At 45.8% G+C, this 21,721-nt stretch overlaps 1 protein-coding gene across 1 annotated transcript in view; it reads left to right on the forward strand.

The window, feature by feature from the left end:
* Positions 1-3,697: 3,697 nt before the first annotated feature.
* The window catches only part of LOC130285438 (uncharacterized), a 42,380-nt gene continuing 24,356 nt past the window's right edge, over positions 3,698-21,721 (forward strand). The window contains exons 1-6 of the mRNA XM_056536834.1: positions 3,698-3,769; positions 8,040-8,248; positions 9,340-9,503; positions 12,493-12,540; positions 13,793-13,844; positions 15,638-15,763. Coding sequence (XP_056392809.1) covers positions 15,646-15,763 — 118 coding nt within the window. The 5' untranslated portion in view covers positions 3,698-3,769; positions 8,040-8,248; positions 9,340-9,503; ... (1 more) ...; positions 13,793-13,844; positions 15,638-15,645. The remainder of the gene's footprint in view (positions 3,770-8,039; positions 8,249-9,339; positions 9,504-12,492; positions 12,541-13,792; positions 13,845-15,637; positions 15,764-21,721) is intronic.

Below are 21,721 nucleotides of genomic sequence, written 5' to 3' on the forward strand. Positions count from 1 at the left end.
CTCGTGCGGCCAGAACATCTTTGATGTGACTGGATAAGCCTTTTTTGAAGGTCGTGCAGAGGGCCTCATTATTCCAGGATAGCTCAGAGGCAAGGGTGCGGAACTGAATGGCGTATTCGCCCACTGAAGAACTCCCTTGGACTAGAATCAATAGGGCTGTCTCGGCTGAGGAAGCCCAGGCTGGCTCCTCAAAGACACTGCGTACATCTGAGAAGAAGGACTGGACAGTAGCAGTGGCAGGAGCGTTGCGGTCCCAAAGCGGTGTGGCCCAGGACAAGGCCTTTCCAGACAGCAGGCTGACCATGAACGCCACCTTAGACCGTTCTGTAGGAAATTGGTCTGACATCATCTCCAGGTGTAGGGAACACTGGGACAGGAATCCATGGCACAGTTTAGAGTCCCCATCAAACTTGTCTGGTAGGGACAGGCGGAATCTGGGAGCGGCCACTCGCTGCAGAGGAGATGCAGGAGCTGGCGGAGGAGATGGTTGCTGTTGTTGAGGCAAAAGCTGTTGCAGCATAGCGGTCAACTGAGTCAGCTGTTGTCCTTGTAGCGCGATCTGCTGTGATTGCTGGGCGACCACGGAGGTTAGGTCAGCGATACTGGGCAGCGGGACCTCAGTGGGATCCATGGCCGGATCTACTGTCAGGATCCGGAGTGGTATGCAGGATAGACACAGGTAGTGGATCCTCTATGTCAGTGAGGTGATGACGTGGGCCGTACCAGGGGAACGGAGTCTAAGGGGCTACTGGTTTTCCCCAGAGCCCGCCGCAAAGCGGGATGGACTTGCTGCGGCAGGTAACCCCCAGGTCGTTCCACCCAATAGCGACTCAACCTCACTGACTGCTGAGTCAGGCGCGGTACAGAAGGACTAGGCAAAAGGCAAGGTCAGACAGCAGAAGGTCAGGGCAGACCGCAACAGTTCGCAGTCAAGGGCAACGGCAAGGGTCTGGATACACAGGCAAAGGACACACGGGAACGCTTTCACTTGCACAAGGCAACAAGATCCGGCAGGGACAGGAAGGGGAAGTGGGTTAATATAGTGTAGGGAGGTGATTGCACTGATTGGGCCAGGCACCAATTAGTGAATTTCAGAGAGCCGGCGCGCGTGCCCTAGAGAGCGGGGCCGCGCGCGCTGGGACGGGACAGAAGGAGGACGGGGCAGGTGAGTGACATGAGACGCGATCTGAGAGCGGGCATGTCCCGTGCCTCGGAACGCGTCCCCTCCGGTGACACGGGAGCAGCGCTCGCGGTCAGCGGTGCTGACCGGAGCGCTGCATGCGGAGGCACGCTGCGAGCACTCCGGGGAGGCAGCGGGACCCGGAGCGCTCGGCGTGACAGGAGGCTTTACTGAGTATAAGACAGATGGAATTATCTTCACAGCTAAGGCCAGATTTCCCAGAGAGGTGGCCAGGACCCAGAAGGACCTCGCAGCTTGCTGAACCAATATACTTGTAATTAACTTGACTTGAGATTGGACTTGATTATATGCAGGACTTCACTAATTTCACTGACAGCAGACATAGACTTGAGACTTACTGGAATGACTGTAGCTTTTGGGGTCTTCCAGATGCTGATCACTTGCACTGAGATCTCTGGTGGTTGCTGTCCCAGTAAAGGCTGATGGTACAAGAGAGTGAATTTTAATGGCCGCCCCTTTATATATTGAGGGCGCTGGATTAAAGCCCATTGGTCAAGCTGCGGGTCATAGGTAAAGCTGGTGCTCTCTGGGAGAACATGTGACAACAAATCATGTGACTGCATAACATAACATGTGACAGACTTACACAGGTCCTTTAGACCTCCCATGGGTCCTTTGTACTACCCTTACATAAGGATACTGTCTAGGCATTAAAGTGATATATACAATATTATAAAACAACAGGGGGAGACCTTGCAGGGGTGCCCCCAGGTCACTGAGGGACTCAACCTGACAGGGCCTAAGGGTAGTCCTGTCCTGTACTGGGACATCACAATGGAAATACCCCATATGTTGTACTAAACTGTTGCCTTGAAATATGACAGGGCTCTGGAGTGAGAGAGTGCCATGCGCATTGGAGGCCTAAATTAGGGATTTGCATAGGGGCGAACCCGAATGCAAGTGTTACAACTGCCTCCGCCAACCGAAAATACCCTACGGCAGTGTTTTCAAAACGGGGTGCCTCCAGCTGTTGCAAAACTCCCAGCATGCCTGGACAGTCAATGGCTGTCCAGCAATACTGGGAGTTGTTGTTTTGCAACAGCTGGAGGCTCCATTTTGAAATCAGTGCCGTACGAGCCTTTTTTTTATTTTTATTGGGGGGAGGGGGTACTGTGTAGGGGTATGTAGCGTTTTACTTTTTATTTTGTGTAGTGTAGTGTTACATAGTTACATAGTTACATATAGTTACATAGTTAGTATGGTTGAAAAAAGACATACGTCCATCAAGTCCAACCAGGGGATTGAAGGGAAGGATGTAAGGGGATAAGGGAAAGGGATGTAGTTTTATAATTCTGCATAAGCATTAATGTTATTTTGTTCCAGCAATGTATCTAATCCTGTTTTAAAGCTGTTAATTGTTCCTGCTGTGACCAGTTCCTGAGGTAGACCGTTCCATAAATTCACAGTCCTCACGGTAAAGAAGGCGTGTTGCCCCTTTAGACTAAACTTTTTCTTCTCCAGACGGAGGGAGTGCCCCCTCGTCCTTTGGGGGGGTTTAACCTGGAACAGTTTTTCTCCATATTTTTTGTATGGGCCATTAATATACTTATATACGTTTATCATATCCCCCCTTAAACGTCTCTTCTCAAGACTAAACAATTGTAACTCCTTTAATCGCTCCTCATAGCTAAGATGTTCCATGCCCCATATTAGTTTAGTCACGCGTCTCTGCACCTTCTCCAGCTCCGCAGTGTCCCTTTTATGGACAGGTGCCCAAAACTGAACAGCATATTCCAGGTGAGGCCGTACCAATGCTTTATAAAGGGGGAGTATTATACACTATAGACTGTACCAATACTTTATAAAGGGGGAGTATTATACACTATAGACTGTACCAATGCTTTATAAAGGGGGAGTATTATGTCCCTGTCCCTTGAGTCCAGGCCTCTTTTGATACATGACAATATCCTGCCGGCTTTGGAAGCAGCAGCCTGACATTGTGCTATTCTGTAGTCTGTGATCTACAAGTCACCCAGATCCTTCTCTACCAGTGACTCTGACAGTTTAATCCCCCCTAATGTATAACCAAAATACCTCCTAAAGGGTCTACGGGCACTTTAATCAGAGACAAAAAACCTTGGGGTGCAACTCCCCTCAGGGTAAACCCTGAATAGAGACCCTCTCTGGTCTAAAACGTAACTTTTAATTTTACAAATAATAACTATATTAACGTGCTCAAAATTGCCCACTAGGTGGCAGTGTGTGATTAAAATTACAATCCCGTATTCATTTGTGTTAGTTTTATGGCATATTTATGCTTGGATGTATCCGACCACGGGGCTCTGTATGCAGTGCTCTGCTCAAATGCCGTCTATGGACTTAGCATCTCAGAGCTCCGTGGTCCATCCATATATTACTGCCGGGATTGAGCTAAAATCTGTTCTCCTCTAAATTGACAAATGTTTCACGCCCCTTCTGGGCGTTTCTTCAGACTCTGTGAGTCTGAAGAAACGCCCAGAAGGGGCGTGAAACATTTGTCACTACCTGTCTGCACTGGTCTGGCGTCCCACGCCGATGATCGCACGCCGCACCTGAAATAAAGAAGCTTGCTGTCACCCCGACAAAACCGTGAGTGCCTCCTTATTTCTTTGCTCTTCCTGGATTCTACTTTGTATACTTATAGAGGATTGAGCACCGGGTTGGTACGGACGGCATTACCTCATTACTCCCTGCTTTCCCAGCATTTGGTCGAGTGAAAGCTCATAGAACAATAGGGTGTTGCCGCAGCTGTGCCGGTGCTGTCTCTACGCTGTGAACTATTATTTTTTCAGTATTTCCCTCCTTTGTAATTCTACCCACAGTGATTCCACCTCCTCAGAATCATCACACACTATGGCATCGTTCACACTGACTTTCATACCACTTCTTACATACAGACAGACTCCACCACCTTTTCTGTTCATTCTATCCTTGCGAAACAATGTAAACCCCTGCAGATTGACAGCCCAGTCATGTGAGGAGTCCAGCCATGTCTCAGTGACCCCAACTATATCACCAGCCATGTCTCAGTGACCCCAACTATATCACCAGCCATGTCTCAGTGACCCCAACTATATCACCAGCCATGTCTCAGTGACCCCAACTATATCACCAGCCATATCTCAGTGACCCCAACTATATCACCAGCCATGTCTCAGTGACCCCAACTATATCACCAGCCATGTCTCAGTGACCCCAACTATATCACCAGCCATGTCTCAGTGACCCCAACTATATCACCAGCCATGTCTCAGTGACCCCAACTATATCACCAGCCATGTCTCAGTGACCCCAACTATATCACCAGCCATATCTCAGTGACCCCAACTATATCACCAGCCATGTCTCAGTGACCCCAACTATATCACCAGCCATGTCTCAGTGACCCCAACTATATCACCAGACATGTCTCAGTGACCCCAACTATATCACCAGCCATGTCTCAGTGACCCCAACTATATCACCAGCCATGTCTCAGTGACCCCAACTATATCACCAGCCATGTCTCAGTGACCCCAACTATATCACCAGCCATGTCTCAGTGACCCCAACTATATCACCAGCCGTGTCTCAGTGACCCCAACTATATCAATATGTTTCTCCAGTATCAAGGCCTCCAGCTCCCCCATTTTATTTGCTCGGCTTCTGGCATTTGTGAACATACACTTTACATTTCCATTAAGTTTTACACATATAGTCTCACTAATGGGATTTTCAGAGTTATTGGGGTTAATGTTATTATTTGAGTTATAAGGGCTAATTGTACTATTTAAGTTATTGGGGCTAATGGGATTTTTTGCGTTATTGGGTCTAACGTTGTTATTTAAGTTATTGGGGCTAACGGTATTTTTTGAGTTAATGGGGCTTATTGTAGTTATTTAGTTATTGGGGCTAATGGAATTTTTTGAATTATTGGGATTACAATTTTTCGGGCTACATTTATTTTTACGGCTGGTTTGTAACCCATGGATCTCCTTATCCACTGCTCTTAACCTCCCCCCACAGGACTCCTCTCCACCCACCATTATGTCCTGACTCCTCTCTAACCTATCCATCCCACTGTCTGCTTTCTTTGCTTTATTATCCTCCCCCCACTCACCTAGTTTAAATACTCAGCCACCCCTTCCAGGATTCTCTCCCCCAGCACAGCGGACCCCCTTTCATTCAGGTGCAAATTATCCGTAGAATAGAGTTTGTACCCCAATGAAAAGTCAGCCCAGTGCTCTAAAAACCCAAACCCTTCCCCCTCACACCACGACTTAAGCCATGCATTTAACTCCCTAAGCTCCCGCTGTCTTTCCTGCGATGCGCATGGCACAGGAAGTATTCCAGAGAACACAACCTTAGAGGTCCTTCCCTTCAGCTTGGCACCTAGTTCCTTGTAATTATTCTTCAAGGACCTCCACCTACCATGTATTCTGTCGTTGGTTCCCACATGGACCACGACAGCTGGGTCATCCCCAGCCCCCCCTAGTAATTTGTCCACCCTTTCCACCACATGCCGAACCCTGGCACCAGGGAGACAGCAAACCATTCGGTTGAGGTGGTCTTGGCGACAAATTATTCTATCCGTCTTCCTGATTATAGAATCCCCTACCACAACTAACTGTCTTGGCCTACCTGCGTTACCATCCCCCACACTACTAGTTGAGCTGTTCCCCCGGCTGTTAGGGAGACCAGTATCCACTAGGGTTGCCATCTCTGATTCTGAGGCCCTCGCATCATCGCCCAACTTGGCAATTTTACTTGGGAGATCAGAAGCAGAAGTGACCTTCCTTTTCCTTGCCCCCTTTCCAGTCCCTCTAACTACATTAACCCTACTTGGGCCTCCTGGCTAGTTTCTCCAACCTCCATTTCTACCCCACTAACTGCTCTGTAAAATTGTCAATCGCCCTCAATGTTGCATTTTGCTCCTCTAGATCTCTAATACAAGCTTCCAGGTGGGCGACATGCTGACATTTGTCACAGCGGTATTCACCCTGAAGCTCCAGAGATGTATACATGTGGCACAATGTGCACTGAAGAAAACATCCAATCCTGCTGTCCATATCCTTGGTGACAAACAGCTGATATTAACTATTAAGAAAAACTACTTGTATGAAGGGAGTGTAATACTTACAGTTACAGTGGGTCCTCCTTACAACTCCTGCTTTTTAAACTTCTGCTTATAAAACTTCTCAGATGTAACACTTAATAATACAACACTTTCGAATACAGACCCAGCTTCAGTGAGACTCAGTCAGAGCAGGGCTCACAGAGTTTCCCAGTTAGTTTTATACACCTGAGAGCAGTTAATCAATTAACCCCTCCCCCAGGTGTGCTACAGACAGGAGGGGAAAAAAATAAAAAATGCAAGGGCTATGCAACCGCTGGAGACACCCTGTTTGGAAAACAATGATCCACAGTATACTCAGCACATGAACTTCTGCTTATAAAACTTCTCAGATGTAACACTTAAGAATACAACACTTTAGAATACAGACCCAGCTTCAGTGAGACTTAGTCAGAGCAGTTTTACGGGTACATTCACACGGGCAGGGGTTTACATCGAGTTTTCCGCTGGAAGTTTGAGCTGCGGCAGAAAATTTGCCTCATCTCAAACTTGCAGTGGGAAACTCACTGTAAACCCGACCGTGTGAATGTACCCTGTACATTCACATGGGGGTGGGGGGTGCAAAACTGACCATGCATGCTGGGAGTTATTGTTTTGCAACAGCTGAAGGCACACTGGGTGGGGAACCACTGAGTTACAGACCATAGCTATGTGTTTTCCCACTAGCATGCCTCCATCTGTTGCAAAAAATATAACTCCCAGCATGCACTGACATCCAAAGGGAATGCTGGGAGTTATAGTTATGCAACAGCTGGAGGGCCACAGTTTGGAGATCACGGAATAGTTGTCTCCAAACTGTGGCCCTCCATATATTGCAAAACTACAACTCCCAGCATGCCCAGACTGTCCAGGCATGCTGGGAGTGGTAATTCTGCAACATCTGATGGGCCAGATGTTACAGAACTACAACCCCCAGCATGCTTGGACAGTCTGGGCATGCTGGGAGTTGTAGTTTTGCAACATCTGGGGGCCACACATTCAAGACCACTATACAGTGGTCTCCAAACTGTGGACCTCCAGCTGTTGCATAACTACAACTCCCAGCATGCCCAGAAAGCCCACAGCTGCCTGGAAATGCTGGTAGTTGTACTTTTGTAACATCTTGAAGGCCACAGTTTGCTCTGATCGCCGCCTGCTGTCTGACCTTATTGCCGCCCACCACTGATCGCCGCCGTTCATCACTGCCTCCTCTCCGCTCCATGCCGCCAATCAATCCAGCAGCTGCCGCCAGACCTGAGATGGTTTCCCTCCTCCCCACACACTCTGCCTGGAGCATGGGTGGGCATTACCTTTGTACCCCCACCCCCATCTGCTTTTGGTCGGTCGCTTGTGACCCTGCCACCTCACTCCTATCCTTCAGGATGATCGGTGCTGTCTCTTCAGAAATACGGAGGGTGTACAGGTCTGCCCTCCGTCCTTAAGTATCGGGATGTGAGGGCTCTGCCCTAGATATCTTATCTCCTATCCTAAGGATAGGGGATAAGATGTCTGATCACGGGGGGTCCGCCCATGGGATCCTCGCGGGCCGGCACCTCAGCGTTCTGAACATTCCCATTCAGAATGCCGACTTCAGGCAGCGGTGGTCGGGACATCTCGCCCCATTTCCTCCATTCATGTCTATGGGAGGGGGTATGATGGCTGTCGTCACTCAAGCAGTAAGAGCAGAAATAAGATAATTTTTTTTCTTCAGTTTTCAAGTTACTTTTGAGGTAATTTGTTTTGTTTTTATTTATTTTTTGTATAAAGCTCCTGAGACTGGTGATGGACAGGTCAATGGAACAGACTAAAAACAGAATGTGAGAGCAGGAAAAAGTTCTTCCCCCCCTTAAAAAAGAAAAAAAAAAAGCTGACTGGGAAAGCACAACCCATGGGGGGTCCTACACGATGTACAACAGGGAAAGGCCAACAACTGGGTGAAGATATAAAACCTGAAATAAGAAGAAAACCTATAACGGGTAAATAACTATGTAGAGCTTTGGTTTATATTAAACAATATGAAGTGGATGAGACTAAGTATTATGGGGGACAAAAAACATGACATTTTATCCCATTCCTCTTCTGCTGGACAATCACAGCCGCCAACAGTATAGAGAATGAGGATATTTGTGGCGCATGTGCCTAAAACTATGGAGAAGCCATCTGTGAAAGCTAAAATCTCCGGTGGAGCCGCTGACTACAAACGAGGGATGGAGGAGCTAAGTGTAGAAGATGTGAAACCGAAAAGATTAGAAAACAAGACAAAAAAAAGACAGTGGGTTCTGTGAAGAGAAAAGGCGGCCATACACAGATGTTGGTCACACCAGCTGATTCCAGTGGAACTGCCCAACCAGCTAATGTGGAAGGGACCTCCCATCTCTTGAAAGAAAAGTTGGGCATGTTATATTATAATGGTCCGTCAAGAAAAAAGGGGTACTCCGCTGCCCCAGCGCTCGGAACATTTTGTGCCGAACGCTTGGAGCTGTCAGTGGTGGTCATGACGTTACAGCAACGCCCCCTCATGACATCACAGCCACGCCCCCTCCATGCAAGTCTATGGGGGGACGTGGCAGTCACCACACCCCCTTCCATAAAATTGCATTGAGGGGCCGTGGCCATGACATCACGACCCCCACCACCCGCACCCAGTGTTTTAAATGAACATCAGGTGCTACATAGAAGGCGGGGGAGGTCCCCAGCGGCAGGACCCCCGCAATTAGGCATCTTATCCTCTATCCTTTGGGTAGGAGATAAGATGTCTAGGGGCGGAGTACCCCTTTAACAAACATCTAACCAATAACTTTGTTAAATTCTTGACCAGCTTAAATGTCCTCAATGTACCCAGGAATGCCCCTTTAATGCCCAATATGGCATAGCTGTTATGTGGTTAAAAAGACAGTACAAGGGTACGTTCACATATGCAGATTTGATGCGCAGGATTTTCTGCTGCAGATTTCAATGTAAACTAAATGACGGATTCTAATCGACAGTTACAAATCCTGCGCATCAAATCTGCGCAGCATCCTGTATGTGTGAACACACCCTAGATCTTGTTATACCGGATTTACAGGCTCCCGGTGCTGAATCTGAAGGAGCGTGGGAAAAAAAAGGCGCAAAAGTGACGGATGTCCTGAATCTCCTGCGCTGTCTAGAGAAATACTCGCCTCCACTGACTCACAGTGACAAAGGGTTGATCATCCAGTCATCCTAAAAGTTACTTCTTGTGGACTGCAGGTAACTTCTACGACATTACATTACTACACTATTACTATCTGTGGTGTTTCATACTGCATAGAACTGTTTTGTGTTACAACACGTCAGCTTATAAGCCATAATATCTCTGCCAGCTACCAGTGTAGTTGGGGTCACTCTGCTGGTTATAAAGTTCCTATTAATGGGATATTGTGATGGTGATTTGTACAGTATGGCGGCATTATTTATCTGCACTGGGGCAGTAATGATAAGTCTGGCAGGTGCCTGTGCATCCATTTGTAGTGTGTACATAGCTGCGGCTGTCAGCTCATCACACAGAGGATGGGTAGACATGACATCAGGTCCATAAAATAATACCACATAGAACCATATAGTGTACAAATCAATCTGTGTGTAGCTGGAAATAACGTGATTTTTGTATCGCCACATGAAGATGCCCTGTGGCAGGTCTATAGTGAAATAGAGAATATACACAATGGAGTGAAAATAAGAAGTCAGTAAAATGGATTAAAAACATGATACAGATGCATACACATATGTATACTATATACATGGGGGATAGGCCATAGCAGGGTAAGAAGACCAGCAGGGTGCACGTATCTCAGTTGATATCCATGGGTTTTTTTGTATATGGATTTCTCCTGTGGATTCAGATGTATTCCAATGAGACAATAGATGAGAGAGACGGCACTCACCCAAAGGGTCTTCTTTATTCAAATTCTGCGGTGCATACGGACAAGGGCAGGTAGAACCAAGAGGGCAGGGGTGTCTGGACGGACACCCCTGCCCTCTTGGTTCTACCTGCCCTTGTCCGTATGCACCGCAGAATTTGAATAAAGAAGACCCTTTGGGTGAGTGCCGTCTCTCACATCTATTGTCTCATTGGATTGCACACCGACGTCAGACTGAGCACCACAAGGGTTTGGGCTGCCGGTGCGGTTCAAGAGGCAGCTGTCTACCTGTGCATAGTGTGAACAGTGTGATACACAATACATATATATGATACACTATAAATTATACAGATATGATACGCTATAAATATACATATATGTGATACGCTATAAATTATACAGATATGATACGCTATAAATATACATATATGTGATACGCTATAAATTACACAGATATGTGATGCGCTATAAATTATACATATATGTGATATGCTATAAATTATACATACATGTGATACGCTATAAATTATACAGATATGATACGCTATAAATATACATATATGTGATACGCTATAAATTATACAGATATGTGATGCGCTATAAATTACACAGATATGTGATGCGCTATAAATTACACAGATATGTGATACGCTATAAATTATACAAATATGTGATACGCTATAAATATACATATATGTGATACGCTATAAATTATACAGATATGTGATGCGCTATAAATTACACAGATATATGATGCGCTATAAATTATACATATATGTGATATGCTATAAATTATACATATATGTGATACGCTATAAATTATACAGATATGATACGCTATAAATATACATATATGTGATACGCTATAAATTATACGGATATGTGATGCGCTATAAATTACACAGATATGTGATGCGCTATAAATTATACATATATGTGATACGCTATAAATTATACAGATATGATACGCTTTAAATATACATATATGTGATACGCTATAAATTATACACATATATGATACGCTATAAATTATACAGATATGATACGCTATAAATATACATATATGTGATACGCTATAAATTATACACATATGATACGCTATAAATTATACAGATATGTGATACGCTATAAATTATACAGATATGTGATACGCTATAAATTATACAGATATATGATATGCTATAAATTGTACAGATATATGATACACTATAAATTATATATATAATACACTATTAATTATATATATATATATATATGATACACTATAAATTATACCGATATATGATACACTATAAATTATACATATATGTGATACACTATAAATTATACAGATATATGATACACTATAAATTATATATATCTAATACACTATTAATTATATATATATCATACACTATAAATTATACATATATATAATACACTATAAATTATATATATAATACACTATAAATTATACAGATATGATACACTATAAATTATACAGATATATGATACGCTATAAATTATACAGATATATGATACACTATAAATTATATATATCTAATACACTATTAATTATATATATATCATACACTATAAATTATACATATATATAATACACTATAAATTATATATATAATACACTATTAATTATATATATATCATACACTATAAATTATACATATATATCATACACTATAAATTATATATATGATACACTATTAATTATATATATATCATACACTATAAATTATACATATATATCATACACTATAAATTATACATATATATCATACACTATAAATTATACATATATATCATACACTATAAATTATATATATAATACACTATTAATTATATATATATCATACACTATAAATTATACATATATATCATACACTATAAATTATACATATATATCATACACTATAAATTATACATATATATCATACACTATAAATTATATATATATATGATACACTATAAATTATACATATATATCATACACTATAAATTATATATATATATGATACACTATACATTATACAGATATATGATACGCTATAAATTATACAGATGTACAATGGTTTTTATTTGCACACAAAAGATTTAGTCAAGAAACGAATGGGTGTTTCCTCCCTTTACCTCACTTCTCTTTAAAATGTGGTTAACCTCATTTTATTCATGTAATATACGGCCCGGAAAGTCTCTTACACAGAATTGTGGGCTCAGCCGAGGTCCTCGCTGCCCCTATTCACATGTATTGTTATCTCCTGCACCGGCCTCCACTATTGCAGACTAGGATGACTGGAGGTTCAGGCCGCCGGCTGTAATTTATTGTGTTATTTTTATTGTACCAGGTAACATGGCGAAAACTAATAATAAAGCTACAAAGAATGCCAGGGCTGGTGAGTGTAATCCCACTAATATGGTTTTAGTTTTTTTTTAAGAATGTTTGTGTGAATTCTTCTTTACTTCTTTAGTCGGCTTTACTGATGATGAAGCTTTTACTATGACAAAATAAAGATATTATTTTTTAATTAGGGCTGAAAATCTTTTTCCATATTCTTATTAAGTGTAATATTAGGTTGATGAAACTGATAACAGATGTCACTTTATTAAAGGGGTTTTCTGGTTATTAAAAAGATACTGCCTACCGGCTGGGACCAGGTTCGAGTATAAAACATCCTGTACTCACCCCCCAGTTTGCTTCCTCTTCAGTGCCACCATTACAGTAAATGTGGTAATCACCAGGGAGATGATGAGGATTGTGCCTAATATATTTGTCACTGATGCTTATGTCACATAGCAAAGTAACACTAACCTGATGTTCCTCTGTAGTACTAACCTGTCAGTAATGTCAGGAAAGAGATCTGACACTAGGTTTACGTGAAACAACTTGTAAACTTTACTGAACTCCTTATGCAATTTTAGAGAAATACATTTACCTGTAAAAAACGTTAAATAGTACAGCATAGGATCCAGGAGAATGTAAATTTGGTCACTGTCCCATGAAATAGTGCTTTGATAGCATTTTAGCTGAATATTAGAGAACTTGAAGTGCTCATAGCATCTGTACATGAAAATGTTCTCTGTGAATGTATGTGCAGGGATTTAAAGGGGTACTCGGCCAACGGACATCTTATCCAAAGGATAGGGGATAAGCTGTCTGATTATGGGGGTCCCACCAATCTCTGGGCAGTCCCTGTGCCGCACTCGGCATTCTAAAGATGTCAGACCACGCCCCCCTCGTCCCCTGACAAAATCTGCTGCTTGGGTCCCTTTAACGGTAAGTGCCGGCTGCTGTTACTCACCATCTATAAAGCGAGTTCAGCTCCTGATCTCACTTCATAGTCCGGCCGTGGGAACGTACCCGAAGGGTCCTTTAATACCTTTGCCTAATACAAGAGCTGACTGACTATATACATGTTTCTCAGGGCTCATTAAAAGGACAATTTCCTCAGAGAACAGTAACAAATAATTGTTCTAAAATAGTCTTTCACTGACGTCTTTCAAACATGTCGGCTCGGCCGAGGCCCTCAGTACTCTTGTTGAGATGTTTTTGTAACTCTGACACAGCCACCACTTTTCTATTGCAGACTAGGATGACTGGAGGTCCCAGCGCGGCTGTTATATAATGTGTTGTTTTTATCTTAATAGGTAACAACAAGATAAAAACAGTAAAAAAAAACTACAAAGAAAGCCAAGGCCGGTAAGTGATAGATTAGGTTGTTGGAACTGATAACAGATGTTTATTCTTTATTTAAGGGGTTTTCCAGGATTTTTACAAAACTACCTACTGGCTGGGACCAGGGTCAAAGATAAAAAAAAAGTTGTACTCACCCTCCACCCACCGGTTCACCACCTCTCCTCTGTCACCCACTCCCCTGTCCTCACGCAGAAATGCTGCAGGGTTACGACCCACTGAGGTGGTCGCACATGCTCAGTCTTCATTGTGCATGTAACTAAGGGGGAATGTGGGAAAGTGGGAGCATTGTTGCCTGGCAACTACAAGGTCACAGTTCAGAGAGAAAACCAGGAAGTGATGAGATCGATGGGGGAGAAGAACTCTACAGAGATATAAGTTACTTTATGTAAAATCAGCTCATATTTATTCCTTTACATACGGTTGTAGCCAAAACTTTTGAGACTGACACAAAATATGGCTGACACAATTTTCTGCTTCAGTGTTTTTAGATCTTTTAGATGTTTCTATGGTTACTGAAGTACAATTATAAGGGTTTTAAAAGTTCCTAAACTTTACTGACAAATATATAAAGTTTGTAGGGAGACTCCATATTTTAAGTGTTGACCCTTTTTCTTTTTCTTCATCAGCAGTTGCCCTTGTCATGCTGGATATCAGGCTTCTGGGCCCAATCCTGACCTCTGATATCCCGTTCTTACCTCATTACTGAGCGGAGTTTATCACAATTTTGGGGTTTTTGTTTGTCCTATTGCTTTTTAAGGATTGACCACAGGTTCTCTATGGGAATAAGACCTGAGGGGTTTCCAGGTCATGGACTCAAAATGTCAATGTTTTGTCCAGCGAGTTATCTCTTTTACATTATCACATGGTCTCCATCATGCTGGGAAAAGCCTTACTCATCACCAAATGGCCCCTGGAGGAAACCGAGAACAAACTCCTTGCAGATGGTGTCCTTGGTTGGATCCTAGTCCCAATCCCACCAATCCCTAGTACCTCAATGCAGCAAGACAACAATGCTAACTACTGAGCCACCATGCTGCCCATACAATTCTGCACACAACGATACCAAATATGTATATTTTTCATTCTGTTATTTGGTAAAACATTTTTTTACTTGGTTTTTACTTTTTAAGATTTGTGGGGGATGTCAAACATTCGATCAACCCCGGCAGGCGGGTGTCATCTACACACAGGGAGGAGAATCTTCTTTAGGCGCCTGGTGTCATAATGGCAGAAAAGAAGACACTTCTCTCAAAAAACTAATCCAGGACAGATGATATTCTGCAGAAAGTAGAGGGATTGGACTGCAGAAAGGTTATCTTCTCTGATGAAGCCTTCACACTTATGGACATCTAGAAGAACCATTGTCTGGAGAAGAGAAGATGGCGCCACCATGTGTCCTGTGTCATCCATCTGTGAAGCCTCCTGAGACTATCATGTGTGGGGCGGCTTCTCCTCCAGGTTACTAACCATATCTAACCATCCTCCAAGAGCAACTTCTCCAACCAACCATGATAATATGGTGATGGACAAGGCTTTCTTCAGCATGATGATCTTCATGTCACAGGGCAAAAGGGATAACTAAGGGGATCGGTAAACAGGAAACTTCCCAGAATTATACCCTTGGTATGGGGCAATTTGACTTCCTCTGGATCAACACAGTAGGGTTATTGGATAAACTTGATGGTGCCTTGTTTTTTTTCAATCCTCTATACCATGATACTGTTTCATTCTTCATGTTATTACGATGTGACTTTTAATGGTCAGGTTGTTTTTAATTTTCTATCTCATGTACACAGCTCCTCAAATGGGTGGTGGTAAGGTCAGGGCTGCAAAGCCGAAGAAGAAGAAGGTCGGAGCAGGAAAAATTAGGCAACCCACCGGGGGTCCTACAGGACGTATGGCAGGGAAAGGACAACATCCAGGTAAAGATCTAAAACCTCAAATAGGAAGAAAGACGACAACTAGTAAACAGCTATGTAGAGCATCGGGTGGTATTAAACAGTATGAAAAAAATGATGCAGCCAGATAGAAATGTCGGATCACTGTAAAACTTGGCAGTTAATTATGTCTCAGACAGATATGTAAATAATTACAGGTGCATCCTGATTAGCAATTGGATACTACCACTAGAGGGCATACGAGAACTGCTGTGGACTGGAACCATATCGTCTTTAGTGTTGAATCCAATATGGCGCAGGTTGCCATACAGAGCCTGTATCCTCCATGTATCCCAGCCGTATCTGTCACGATGCCGGCTGGCAGGTAGTGGATCCTCTGTGCCAGAGAGGGATTGGCGTGGACCGTGCTAGTGGATCGGTTCTAAGTCACTACTGGTTTTCACCAGAGCCCGCCGCAAAGCGGGATGGTCTTGCTGCGGCGGTAGTGACCAGGTCGTATCCACTAGCAACGGCTCAACCTCTCTGACTGCTGAAGATAGGCGCGGTACAAGGGAGTAGACAGAAGCAAGGTCGGACGTAGCAGAAGGTCGGGGCAGGCAGCAAGGATCGTAGTCGGGGGCAACGGCAGGAGGTCTGGAACACAGGCTAGGAACACACAAGGAAACGCTTTCACTGGCACAATGGCAACAAGATCCGGCGAGGGAGTGAAGGGGAAGTGAGGTATAAATAGGGAGTGCACAGGTGAACACACTAATTGGAACCACTGCGCCAATCAGCGGCGCAGTGGCCCTTTAAATCGCAGAGACCCGGCGCGCGCGCGCCCTAGGGAGCGGGGCCGCGCGCGCCGGGACAGGACAGACGGAGAGCGAGTCAGGTACGGGAGCCGGGATGCGCATCGCGAGCGGGCGCTACCCGCATCGCGAATCGCATCCCGGCTGGAGACGGTATCGCAGCGCACCGGGTCAGTGGAGCTGCCCGGAGCGCTGCGGTAGCGAGAGAGAAGCGAGCGCTCCGGGGAGGAGCGGGGACCCGGAGCGCTCGGCGTAACAGTACCCCCCCCTTGGGTCTCCCCCTCTTCTTAGAGCCTGAGAACCTGAGGAGCAGACTTTTGTCTAGGATGTTGTCCTCAGGTTCCCAGGATCTCTCTTCAGGTCCACAGCCCTCCCAATCCACCAAAAAGAACCTTTTTCCTCTGACCGTCTTGGAGGCCAGTATCTCTTTCACTGAGAAGACGTCAGAAGAACCGGAGACAGGAGTGGGAGAAACTAATTTGGGAGAGAAACGGTTGATGATGAGTGGTTTAAGAAGAGAGACATGAAAGGCATTAGGAATACGGAGAGAAGGAGGAAGAAGAAGTTTGTAAGAGACGGGATTAATTTGGCACAAGACTTTGAAAGGACCAAGATAGCGTGGACCCAGTTTGTAACTGGGGACACGAAAGCGGACATATTTAGCGGAGAGCCATACCTTGTCTCCGGGAGCAAAAATGGGGGGAGCTCTTCTTTTCTTATCGGCAAACTTTTTCATGCGAGATGAAGCCTGTAAAAGAGAATCTTGGGTCTCTTTCCATATGGTGGAAAGATCACGAGTCACTTCATCTACAGCGGGCAAACCAGAGGGCAAGGGAGTAGGGAGGGGGGGAAGAGGGTGACGGCCGTACACCACGAAAAATGGGGATTTGGAGGAAGATTCAGAGACTCTAAAGTTATACGAGAATTCGGCCCATGGTAGAAGATCTGCCCAATCATCCTGGCGGGAGGAAACAAAATGTCGTAAATAATCACCCAAGACCTGGTTAATTCTTTCTACTTGTCCATTGGATTGAGGATGATATGCAGAAGAAAAGTTTAATTTAATCTTGAGTTGTTTACAGAGAGCCCTCCAGAATTTTGACACGAATTGGACGCCTCTATCCGAGACTATCTGTGTGGGCAACCCGTGAAGACGAAAAATGTGTACAAAAAATTGTTTAGCCAACTGAGGCGCTAAAGGAAGACCAGGAAGAGGGATGAAATGTGCCATCTTGGAGAATCGATCAACGACCACCCAAACAACAGTGTTGCCACGGGATGGGGGTAGGTCTGTAATAAAATCCATACCAATCAGAGACCAAGGCTGTTCAGGGACAGGCAGAGGATGAAGAAAACCAGCGGGCTTCTGGCGAGGAGTCTTATCCCGGGCACAGACAGTGCAGGCTCGCACAAAGTCCACGACATCCGTCTCCAGAGTCGGCCACCAATAGAAGCGAGAGATGAGTTGCACAGATTTCTTGATGCCTGCATGACCTGCGAGATGGGAGGAGTGACCCCATTTGAGGATTCCGAGGCGTTGGCGTGGAGAGACGAAGGTCTTTCCTGGAGGAGTTTGCCTGATGGAGGCTGGAGAAGTGGAAATCAGGCAGTCAGGAGGAATGATGTGTTGCGGAGAGAGTTCAACTTCCGAGGCATCCGAGGAACGAGAGAGAGCATCGGCCCTAATGTTCTTATCGGCAGGCCGAAAGTGAATTTCAAAATTAAATCGGGCAAAGAACAGAGACCACCTGGCCTGGCGAGGATTCAGCCGTTGGGCAGACTGGAGATAGGAGAGGTTCTTGTGATCGGTGTAAATAATAACTGGAAATCTTGATCCCTCCAGCAGATGCCTCCATTCCTCAAGTGCTAATTTAATGGCTAGAAGCTCTCGATCCCCGATGGAGTAGTTCCTCTCCGCCGGAGAGAAGGTCCTAGAAAAAAAAACCACAAGTAACAGCATGCCCGGAAGAATTTTTTTGTAGAAGGACCGCTCCAGCTCCTACAGAGGAGGCATCAACTTCCAATAGGAAGGGTTTAGATGGGTCAGGTCTGGAGAGCACGGGAGCCGAAGAAAAGGCAGACTTGAGCCGTTTAAAGGCGTCTTCCGCTTGAGGAGACCAGGACTTAGGATCGGCATTTGTTTTGGTTAAAGCCACGATAGGGGCCACAACGGTAGAAAAATGTGGAATAAATTGCCTGTAATAATTGGCGAACCCCAAAAAACGTTGGATAGCACGGAGTCCGGAGGGGCGTGGCCAATCTAAGACGGCAGAGAGTTTGTCTGGATCCATTTGTAGTCCCTGGCCAGAGACCAAGTATCCTAGGAAAGGAAGAGATTGGCATTCAAACAGACATTTCTCTATCTTGGCATAAAGTTGATTGTCACAAAGTCTCTGAAGAACCATACGGACATGCTGGCGGTGTTCTTCTAGATTGGCAGAAAAAATCAGGATATCGTCCAGATATACAACAACACAGGAGTATAAGAGATCACGAAAAATTTCATTAACAAAGTCTTGGAAGACGGCAGGGGCGTTGCACAGGCCAAAGGGCATGACCAGATACTCAAAGTGTCCATCTCTAGTGTTAAATGCCGTTTTCCATTCATCCCCCTCTCTGATGCGGATGAGATTATAAGCCCCTCTTAAGTCCAGTTTGGTAAAGATGTGGGCACCTTGGAGGCGATCAAAGAGTTCAGAGATGAGGGGTAGGGGGTAGCGGTTCTTTACCGTGATTTTATTAAGACCGCGGTAGTCAATGCAAGGACGTAGAGAGCCATCTTTTTTGGACACAAAGAAAAATCCGGCTCCGGCAGGAGAGGAGGATTTACGGATAAAGCCTTTTTTTAAATTTTCCTGGATGTACTCCGACATAGCAAGAGTCTCTGGGGCGGACAGAGGATAGATTCTGCCCCGGGGTGGAGTAGTGCCCGGGAGGAGGTCAATAGGACAATCATAAGGCCTGTGAGGAGGTAGAGTTTCAGCTTGTTTTTTGCAAAAAACATCCGCAAAGTCCATATAGGCCTTAGGGAGACCGGTTACAGGGGGAACCACAGAGTCACGGCAAGGGGTACTGGGAACCGGTTTTAGGCAGTCCTTGAAACAAGAGGGCCCCCAACTCTTGATCTCCCCAGTGGACCAATCCAGGGTTGGGGAATGGAGTTGAAGCCAGGGTAGTCCAAGGAGGATTTCGGAAGTGCAATTGGGGAGGACCAAAAATTCAATCTTCTCGTGATGAGGTCCGATGCACATTAGAAGGGGCTCCGTGCGGAAACGTATGGTACAGTCCAATCTTTCATTGTTTACACAATTGATGTAGAGGGGTCTGGCGAGACTGGTCACTGGGATGTTGAACCTGTTGACGAGAGAGGCCAAAATAAAATTTCCTGCAGATCCGGAATCCAAGAAGGCCATAGTAGAGAAGGAGAAGGCAGAGGCAGATATCCGCACAGGCACAGTAAGACGTGGAGAAGCAGAGTAGACATCAAGGACTGTCTCCTCTTTGTGCGGAGTCAGCGTACGTCTTTCCAGGCGGGGAGGACGGATAGGACAATCCTTCAGGAAGTGTTCGGTACTGGCACAGTACAGGCAGAGATTCTCCATGCGGCGTCGTGTCCTCTCTTGAGGTGTCAGGCGAGACCGGTCGACCTGCATAGCCTCCACGGCGGGAGGCACAGGAACGGATTGCAGGGGACCAGAGGAGAGAGGAGCCGGGGAGAAAAAACGCCTTGTGCGAACAAAGTCCATATCCTGGCGGAGCTCCTGACGCCTTTCGGAAAAACGCATGTCAATGCGAGTGGCAAGATGGATGAGTTCATGTAGGTTAGCAGGGATTTCTCGTGCGGCCAGAACATCTTTAATGTTGCTGGATAGGCCTTTTTTAAAGGTCGCGCAGAGGGCCTCATTATTCCAGGATAATTCTGAAGCAAGAGTACGGAATTGTACGGCGTACTCGCCAACGGAAGAATTACCCTGGACCAGGTTCAACAGGGCAGTCTCAGCAGAAGAGGCTCGGGCAGGTTCCTCAAAGACACTTCGAATTTCCGAGAAGAAGGAGTGTATAGAGGCAGTGACGGGGTCATTGCGGTCCCAGAGCGGTGTGGCCCATGACAGAGCTTTTCCAGACAGAAGGCTGACTACGAAAGCCACCTTAGACCTTTCAGTAGGGAACTGGTCCGACATCATCTCCAAGTGCAGGGAACATTGGGAAAGAAAGCCTCGGCAGAATTTAGAGTCCCCATCAAATTTATCCGGCAAGGATAGTCGTAGGCCTGAAGCGGCCACTCGCTGCGGAGGAGGTGCAGGAGCTGGCGGAGGAGATGATTGCTGAAGCTGTGGTAGTAGCTGCTGAAGCATCAAGGTCAGTTGAGACAGCTGGTGGCCTTGTTGCGCTATCTGTTGTGACTGCTGGGCGACCACCGTGGTGAGGTCGGCGACAACTGGCAGAGGAACTTCAGCGGGATCCATGGCCGGATCTACTGTCACGATGCCGGCTGGCAGGTAGTGGATCCTCTGTGCCAGAGAGGGATTGGCGTGGACCGTGCTAGTGGATCGGTTCTAAGTCACTACTGGTTTTCACCAGAGCCCGCCGCAAAGCGGGATGGTCTTGCTGCGGCGGTAGTGACCAGGTCGTATCCACTAGCAACGGCTCAACCTCTCTGACTGCTGAAGATAGGCGCGGTACAAGGGAGTAGACAGAAGCAAGGTCGGACGTAGCAGAAGGTCGGGGCAGGCAGCAAGGATCGTAGTCGGGGGCAACGGCAGGAGGTCTGGAACACAGGCTAGGAACACACAAGGAAACGCTTTCACTGGCACAATGGCAACAAGATCCGGCGAGGGAGTGAAGGGGAAGTGAGGTATAAATAGGGAGTGCACAGGTGAACACACTAATTGGAACCACTGCGCCAATCAGCGGCGCAGTGGCCCTTTAAATCGCAGAGACCCGGCGCGCGCGCGCCCTAGGGAGCGGGGCCGCGCGCGCCGGGACAGGACAGACGGAGAGCGAGTCAGGTACGGGAGCCGGGATGCGCATCGCGAGCGGGCGCTACCCGCATCGCGAATCGCATCCCGGCTGGAGACGGTATCGCAGCGCACCGGGTCAGTGGAGCTGCCCGGAGCGCTGCGGTAGCGAGAGAGAAGCGAGCGCTCCGGGGAGGAGCGGGGACCCGGAGCGCTCGGCGTAACAGTATCTT

This window comes from Hyla sarda, chromosome 8 (genome assembly GCF_029499605.1).
Source record: "Hyla sarda isolate aHylSar1 chromosome 8, aHylSar1.hap1, whole genome shotgun sequence".
Lineage (NCBI taxonomy): Eukaryota > Metazoa > Chordata > Amphibia > Anura > Hylidae > Hyla > Hyla sarda.